At 37.7% G+C, this 9,366-nt stretch overlaps 1 protein-coding gene across 1 annotated transcript; it reads left to right on the top strand.

Annotated features, from left to right (window-relative positions):
• Positions 1-1,780: 1,780 nt before the first annotated feature.
• On the top strand, positions 1,781-8,814 carry zgc:92907 (uncharacterized protein LOC436733 homolog). Its single transcript, XM_067599538.1, has 4 exons — positions 1,781-2,008; positions 4,344-4,506; positions 6,266-6,404; positions 6,502-8,814. The coding sequence occupies exons 1-4, from the start codon at positions 1,928-1,930 to the stop codon at positions 6,611-6,613; spliced, it is 495 nt and encodes a 164-aa protein (XP_067455639.1). The 5' UTR covers positions 1,781-1,927; the 3' UTR covers positions 6,614-8,814.
• Positions 8,815-9,366: the final 552 nt, after the last annotated feature.

Genomic DNA, 9,366 nt, shown 5'->3' on the forward strand with positions numbered 1-9,366 from the left:
GTGTGTGTGTGTTTGTGGTCTGTTTCTCTCATAAGTACGGTGGTAACTGGGGATGAGACAACAGGAGGAGGTTTGCAGATGAGGGTGTGTCACTGTAATATTTTTGCAACAAGCCTTTTTCACAGCAGACATTTGACTTGTCATAGCAGGAACAACACAGGTGTTTCTAACATTAACAATGACTCCATTGTATTTACAGTAAAGTGTGACAATGATACACAACACCAACACCCTGAAACTGGAGCAGCTCAATGGAATTCAATTAATTTTATTATTCACACTTGTGCTTTTCATACTGTATCATGTCAACATGTCATCTGTTAAAAAAGGAACTATCTGATCTCACTGATGTGAGTTTTACTGTTGTCTTTATCAATACAAACACCATGTATGTTAAATGTAATTATTATATGTTTATTTTTTAGAAAGTTGGCACAATAATGATGAATAATGAAGTCAAAAAAGGCAGATGATCAGGCTACAGGCCAGAGAATTTACTAAAATCTGATGTATGGTTTACATTACATTTCTTTTGCATTTTCATTTAATGTATTTATTTGTGAGGACAAAGAAAATTAATCAATATTTCTGTAAATTTCCAACTGCAGTCCTTTGACAAGATGTTGTGAAACTAATATTTTGACTTTGCGGCAAATACGAAGACTAATTCAGACACCAAACATTTCTTTATTGCAATATGTCACACACATTTTCTATTTTTATTTTATCTTAAGAAGTCATATTTCTTTTTTTTAAGACTTGCCATTTTTATTTTACGATATAACATGACAGATACAACAGATGACATACAATGATACATTCAAACCAACTCAAACTCCCCATTCTTACCCCAACCCAACACGGAAACAAGAGGGGTCGACCTGCATATGAAGTGGCTGCATATAAAGCTATTGACAAAAAGAGACAATACAACTCTGAAAAAATATTAAATTAAAAAACGATTTTTTTAAAAAGACAATATACAAAAGCATATCCCTCACATAGAAATCAAAAACAGTGTGCTTCCACCTCATCTTTACACTGGCACTTTTATAAAAGAAATATACTGTACACGCCCCACCTGAAGAAATGTTTTTCTGTCCTTCATCCTATATGACATTTTTTCATGTGCAGCTACTTTTTCTAACTCCATCACCAAGTCCTGGAAACAAGCCTCTCAGGCGTCTTCCAGTTCCTAAGAATGATTTACCGTCCAATCATAATTACCATCTGGGTCCAACACTTAAGTGATTGTGGAAAAACACTTCACAGTCTCCTAATACATAAAGCTTTGAACAGAATACAAACTGCACTTTTATGACGTTAACAATTTAACAGTGAATCTTCATCCAGAAAATAAGTCATTTGTACTACTTTTCATGGATTACTGTGTAAATAAAAAAAGCTCAGATGCATTAAAAACATCCACACATCTAAATAGAGGAAAATTAAATTCTGTTTAATTTCTGTTTTTAAAAGGGACCTTGTGGACAATCATCTCAGTGCTCTGAGACTAACATAAGGATGCAAAGTCTCGTCAGAGGTCATGAAGAACTGACAATATCTGATCATCTCCAGAGTGCAGACTTATTATTATTATTATTAAATTGTTTTTAAATTTTATTCATTTTCTATTATTAACGTAATTACATTATTATTTTATGTAATTTAAGCCGTGTTTCCTATCAAATGTTCCTTGTATGTTGAGGGTTTATTGTTGTGCTGTTGCAGCTCCAGGCCTGTAAGTGGCAGCACGGCGTGCTTTAATAGCCGGCGCGATGACGTCATCAGTCTGAGGCGGAAGTAGCTGTCAGAACTGTGGCGGGGGCTGCAGCAGGATGATGAAGATGAGCTGAAAACTGTTGAAAATTACACAACAACAAGCCTGAAGTTGACTCAACTGCTTTTTTATGCTCTGTGAGCAGCGATGAAGACCGTGTTTGTAACGGTCGGCACCACGAGCTTCGATGAGCTCATTGTAAACGTCACGTCGTCTGAAGCCGCTCAGGTGAGAGACGTCATCTAAAACAAACAACAAATTACTGTTTATTGATGAAAAGACGGAGCATTTTATTTCCAGAACATCCTCCATTAATGTATACTGTCATGAGAAGATATTATATTCATGTGTGTAAATGGAGAGACGTTCATTCTCATTTTTTATTCATGAATTAAAAGTTTGTTTCTCCTCAATGAAGGTGGTGACTGAAGTACTGTACTTAAGTACAATTTTGAGGTACTTGTACTTTACTTGAGTATTTCTGTTTGATGCTACTTTATACTTCTACTCCACTACACTTCAGAGGGAAATATTGTACTTTCTACTCCACTTCATTTATTTGGCAGCTTAAGTTACTTTTCAGATGAAGATTTGACACATTGGATAATATAATAAGCCTTTCAAATACAACACACTGTTAAAGATGAAACTAGTGGTTTCCAACCTTTTTGGCTTTTGACGTCTTACAAAAAGCAGTGTGTAGTCGGGGTCACATTTCAGATGTCTATGAGTTGTTAACAGCTCCACCAAATAGTGATTTTTCCCTCTAAACTTGGTTTAATTTCAGTAAATATTCAAATGATCCAATATTTCAGCAAAAAACAAAGATTAGAGAAAAAGTCCAAAAATTGAAAACAGAGTTGTGTATCCGAACTTTGTTTTTTCTTCTTTCCTCTCCCATTACTCATCTCACGACCCCTCAGATATATCTGGTGACCCTTTGGAGGGGTCTGACCCCTGGGTTTGGAACCACTGGACTAAACTAGCTAACTGTATATAAAGTAGTTGAAACTAGCTCCACCTACAACAGCTACAACATTCACAGTTTTTAAGGTCTCCTGACTGTTGATTTAAGACAGACTTTAAAAAAAATTGTGAATCTGTCCTTTAAGTAAAAGTAGCAATACTACAAAATAAAAACACACATTAAAAGTAAAGGTTGTGCGTTACTATCATGTATCATATTACTGGATCATTACAGGCCTTTTCTCAGTTGACATGTTTATGTCACAGCCAGAAAAGCTCAGGTTTAAATAGTAAAATTAACGATGGTTGAATTCCATTCAGCTGCTTCAGTTTCAGGGTGCTGGTATTGAGTTGTGCTGACTCACTGTCACACTGTTGTGGTTTACTGGAACATTTAATAGTCAGAGCCAATGTTAATTTTATTAGTAACATCTGAGCTTTCCCTTCTATGGAAAGTCTGCTCTGACAAAGGCCTGTTAGTAATTTATTAAAGTGTAAGCAGCTTTTTACGTTGTGTTTAAGACAGAAAAACAGGAAAATTTTGAAACTGTCTGTTAATGCGACACACATAAGAAACGGAGGAGCTACTCCATGCTGGAAAAATCAAAGTAATAATCTTTGAAAACAAAAATAAAGAATTCTTCATACAAATATTTTTGCATTTTCATTGGTAGTAATGTTCCAAAATTGCAGTTTAATCAACACATTTTGTGTAATTTTCTGTTAAATATACAAAACTGTATTAATGCTGTGCAGCCAAACATTGTTCCATAACCTCTAGTCAGGATCTCAAATTTTCCAAAGAACGCAATATTTCTGGCCAAATTTTAGTGGAAAGATTGTAAAATGATGCACAAGATATCTAGAATATTTCACTTTACTGGAGTGGTTCAGCCATATAAACACACAGTCTTGGGTTTAAATATTTCACTCAGTAATAACATCATATCGCTTCTCTTAAGAGCTGAAACAAGTTGACGCAAAATATGTTTGATACTGTCAGACAGTGTGGGAGAAGATATTTCCAACCTTAAAGCTACAAGGGGAAAATAAAAAGGGGGCGACTATATGTAAGGGGGTTAAAACAGCATAAACACTTTGGTGAAACAGGAACAATATCCTGTATGTGTTCTGTAGATCTGTGTAAAAATCATAACTATCACATAATAGGAAATATGAAACTGAAACTGTGATGTTGTCAAGTGTCAGATGTTGTTCCAAGGAAAGAAACTTTAGAGTACTGATGAAGACACAGTAGTGTCAAAACGTTAGTCTGTTTGGACAGTTACAGGCTGCAAATTAATCAGTGTGCTCCAGTCTCTTCTGTTTTTTGAAACTTGAGCTCAGCTTTGTTTCTTTTATGGTTTGTTAGGAAACTTAAATGTCAGAATACTTAGATGATCAAGTCTTCACAGTGGTTTTAAATTTTGGTGTGAAATCTTTGAAACTCTACATGAAAATGGCAGTAACATGACTTTATTATCAGAATAATGTTCCTCTATAAAACAAGCTAATGAACAAAATAAATAAAAGTGTCAATTTGTGAACTGGTCACCAGTTTTATTTTTTAAAAACTGCATTTTCTTTCTCCCAACAGGCCTTAAAATCTCGTGGATATGAGCGTTTGGTTCTTCAGGTTGGAAGAGGATCTTTTCTTCCAGATGCTGAGAGCTGTCCACACATCAGACTGGAGGCTTTTCGATTCAAAGACTCGATAGCAGACGACATGGAGCAGGCGGACCTCGTCATCAGCCATGCAGGTGGATAAAATATCAAACACCTTGAGCAGCTGCCACCCGGCTACAATACACTCAGTGTCAACCCATCCAGGTGTAAATAGTGGTTACATATTGATGCTGCCTGATTTACTCAACTGCTGCTGTGCTATAAGTCAAACTACAAACTATTTTATCAGGTTTTTAAAAACATAATATAGATTTATTATCTTGTTTTAGCTGAAACAGGTGGTTTTCATCTTCATCACCTAACCAGAAAACATTTATGTAGAATTCAATGTGAAAGCAAATGCAGGTATGTCTGCGGTGTGCAAACCTGCAACAGAAAACTGATGATTAATACTGCAGAGCACCAGCAGCAGACGGATGCAGCATGTGGGCATCAGAAGGCAGAAGCAGAACACTAACAAGATGATACAAGCAGATATTAAACATTATAGTTGAGCTCTGTTCTGACCCAGTTCTTTGGCCACAACACACACACACACGAGTAGGAGACGCACCACGTTAAAGAGTTGACAAAAGATAATTTATGAAATCAAATGGATGTCAGTATATGTAGCAGTGTGATGTGCATGAGTGCAAGATGTGTGTGTGGGTGTTGTACAGTGCATAAAGGCAAACACAAAGAACTGAGGCAACATAACCAAATCAAAAAGGCGTCTGTGGTGAAGAGGGGAGAACTGGAGCAGCAGCCGGGTGCCAGAGAGAGAGAGAGAGAGAGAGAGAGAGACAGGTTTAAATAACCTGGGAACACACCGGGGCCCTCAGGTGTACCAGGTTACCCTAACAGTCCACCTGCAGGGTGAACAGAGTCAGGTGGACCAACCAGTAACACCAGATGACTCAGCGGGGGTCTTCACAGCAGGCAGAGCATGTTTACTTATTTACAGTTGGTCTGTTTTTTGTGCCCTGTGACGCCGCCTGCTTGTGAATGTCTTTGACTGAACTGTCCCAACATGCGATTCACAAACTGAACTGACTTTGGAGCGTCGTCTTGTTTGATCTGCTGCTGTGTGGGCGTTTGTTTCCTATTCCTCTGCTCCAGTTTTCTCTGCCAGTACCTGCACAGTGCACACCTGTAGGAAAGGTGCTGCTGGTGGGTGCGATCAGTGACAACATTGTCTCAGTTGGTACTTCTCAGGATCCTGCAGCTTCAAGCTATTTATAAAAACAGACCTTTTCATTATGAGGAGGAAAGTAATGAATAGAAGTATTTGCTATTTTCAAATTACAAACACTTCACTTTACTGCTTGTATTTTCCAAAGCACATTGTATGTTTTGTTTTTCAGTGCATCTTTCTTAATTCTCGGCAGTCGTTGGTTTTGGTTTGTGTCAGCACATATGAAAATCAACTTGCAGAGACTTGAAACTCTGTTGTGCCAGTCAGCTAATCCGTCACACTGTCTGTCTCCATGTTTGCTGTTTTGCTTCAGCGTTTAATTTTACGACAACACACGGCAACAATACTTTACATGACTACAGTAACAATTGAAATGATCCATATTATAAGTTATAAAAAGTGCATAAAATTTGATGATCTGTGGTGGCCCTGGTATAAATATATATACAACTCATCTTGTGGTGTTTCCATAATTTTTGTACAGTTTATCAGAAAAACATTCATTACAAAGCAACTGCAAATAAGAAGTAGACAGTAAATTCAATCTCAAACATGTTTCAAATCTCTGCAGTTTGATTTTTACACTGCAGTAAAACCAGCAGCTGGCTACAGCAAAAACACAGACCGCTCCTTTAGTTCTGGATCTGGTTTTCTCTCAGGGGCGGGAAGCTGCTTGGAGGCCCTCGGTGCGAGGAAGCCTCTGCTAGTCGTTGTCAATGACAAGCTGATGGACAACCACCAGCTGGAGCTGGCCAGACAGCTACATATGGACTCCCACTTGCTTTACTGCACTTGCAGGTATGTGTCACTACGGTCTATATACAGTATTCAGTACATGTGTATATGAGTGTGAAATAAAAGTAAGACTCTTGTTTCCTTTTGATAAATCTTTCAGCACCCTGACAGAAACACTGAAGACCATGGATCTGTCTGTTCTTCAGCCTTTTCTGCCCGGAAAGCCGAAGATTTTTGCGAACTTTCTCGACAAAGCCCTCGGCGTCCAGTGAAACTTTAATTCAAGAGGACTGTTTATGTTCTGGCAAACTGGATTCAACACTATCATGTTGTAGTAGAGAATGAGACTTGGTTCTTACATTATGATTGTGCACTACACAACTGTTAAACATGTGTTCTATTTTTATACCCAGTGTGTATTTGTTAATAATACATTCCTAACTTTGCTGACATTTGGTGGTTTTTCAAGTGTGACATACTGAATAACTTCAAACCACAGGGTCCATGTTAAAAGAGAAAGTTTTGGCACCGAGTCTCATTGTTTATAGTTGAAGTAGAATCCTATCTGTGCTTTTTCTAAGTTATGCCTAAATCTGTCTCTGTATCTCTGCAGAACATCAGGAGAAATGGAGCATTTTAAAATGTTTTCTTAGCTCAGATAAGAGGCGCCACGATCTGCCTCAGTGATCAGTGAATGAGAGGCCGTCGTAAATCAGCTTACCTGCAGGGAAGCATTTAGCTTAGAGGCTGAAATCCTGAATGAAGCTCTGTTGTGATTTTTTTTTTGAATGTATTTTGAAGACAGATCATTTTAAATCTTTTTCAGCTTTGTGGAGTGACCATTTCAAGTTATCTCTATAAAATTAGTGTAAAACTGCCATTAAGAAAAGTTCATATTTTAGGGAAAGTGCTGATGTTGCTCTAATGCTGTTGATTCATGTCTTTGCGCAACATTTTCTTCACATGGAGAGGTTTTGTTTTACAGGAAATGATAGTTGAAAAGCAGCACGTAGTCTAGGTCTGCCCTGAGCTGAGTTTAGAGTCACAGCAGGAAACATTTCTGTCCACTTCTTGCTACAGAGGCTGATGAGTCAGAAAGTTTCTGTTTATCTGATAACAGGTGGCAGAGAGAACAGACTAACACACTGATTTCACCTGAATTTAGTGATGGATCTGTTGGTGTTCATTCCCCAACCTGCATGTGAGCTATAGATGGCAGTTTAATAAAGAAATGTAAGGACCAGTGTGTAGAGGCATCTAGCAGAATGGACTTGGCAGAAATGGAATGTAATATATAAGTATGTTTTGTTTGGTGTATAATCACATGAAAGTAAGAATCATTGTGTTTTCGTTACCTTAGAATGAGCCCTTTATATCTACAGAGGAAGCGGGTCCTCTTCCATGGAGCCCGCCATGTTGCACTGCCATGTTTCTACAGTAGCCCAGAGCAGACAAACCAAACGCTGGCTCTAGAGAGGGCCTTTCACGTTTTTCGCAAGTTTCACCGCCACCGTAGATTCTCTTACATGCTTGGAGGGGGGTGGGGAGGGGTGCTCAGCGGTACTCACTGCGAGATGCCATTAAATCCTACACACTGCACCTTTAAGTGTCGAATCTCAGAGGACCTAAGATAAACTTCTTAGGGAAGTCCCTCCTGTTTGTTTCTAGGGCAATTTCTCTAGAAACCGAGGAATCAATTTAATAGGAAACCTGTAGGGCCGGATGGCAATCATCAGTTCCTTTCTTCAACCAGACATCTCGCAGCTGACAAATGTAATATGCAGCGTGCAAAAAAAGAAGTGTAAGAGCTTTAGTTTCTAATTCTGTGGTTACAACAGACAGCTGTACCACATTAGCTTAATTAAGGAAATGGTTACTGTTAACTGACAGGAAAATGATAAAGTAAGGGGTTAAACTTGTTAACAGAGGCTTGGCACTCAAAAAGACTATTGAAATGCCATTTAAATGTCCATGAATATATATCTAGATGCCACTTTTGAAATTTTTTGCAATATAATCAGTTCAGTTGCACAACCCATTTATCTTTAAATAACTGCTTTGCTTCGAGCCAAATTCACTCTGGACACAAAATAACATTATCTAATTTGGTTAGTTTCTTGGCAGTGTCTGACATTCACGACCAGTTTTCCAGACAAATATCAAACCTGTCCTAAAAATCTCTTTATTCCAAGTATTTTAAGCAAAGTCACAACCTTTTGGTGTTTTTGCTTAAAAATAAACAGTTAAACTGATCTGTGGATGTCTGGTTTAGACCGGTTCTGCCCTCCACGTCAGAATGATTCACATGATATTTGTGCAAACTGCAAGTTAATCTAATAGAGATGGACACTCTAGTCGAGGGTCACTTGTTGTTTTCTTAACCAAAGACTCTTTTCCAGCTTCACTTTCATTCAATACTTGTACTGTTTGATACAGCAAGGTGTAATAAAGTTGATATATCTGTTTTATACAAGTGTGTATCAGTTCTCTGTCCTACTGGAACTGTAAAAGGCCTCAAAACTTAAACACATTAAACAGCATCTGGATGGACAGAAATTATACTGAAGTTTGAACTGGTGCTATAAATGTCATTTCTAATAAATCTAAGAAGGCTTTTTGAGAGTATTTTGCATATTTAATTTACTTCTTTTCATATAATTTGTATGTCTATATTTGTTTTATTTTCACTTCCACAAAACTGAGGTTTCTATGGAACAAATAAAGCACAAAAAGTCCTGTTAAATAATGCTGCATTCAATTCTCTAGAGGAAGAGAAGAAGCAGCAACTTTGACTGAAACTAAGCACAAGCTTAGTAACAAACTGTGTTTATCCCCTGAAGTTAGGGGATAGTAAGAACGTATGAAAACAGAAAGCAAAGTGCAACTAATTGACTGCGAGTGAATGTCGTGACTCCTGCACTCAGACAGAAAAACAACCTGATTTGAACCAATTCAGTACCAAGATTTCTGATAAAGAACAAACCTCCTATTCATTAAAAGAGTGGACTGAATAAGTCCATACAGA

This window comes from Thunnus thynnus, chromosome 9 (assembly GCF_963924715.1).
Source record: "Thunnus thynnus chromosome 9, fThuThy2.1, whole genome shotgun sequence".
Classification (NCBI taxonomy): domain Eukaryota; kingdom Metazoa; phylum Chordata; class Actinopteri; order Scombriformes; family Scombridae; genus Thunnus; species Thunnus thynnus.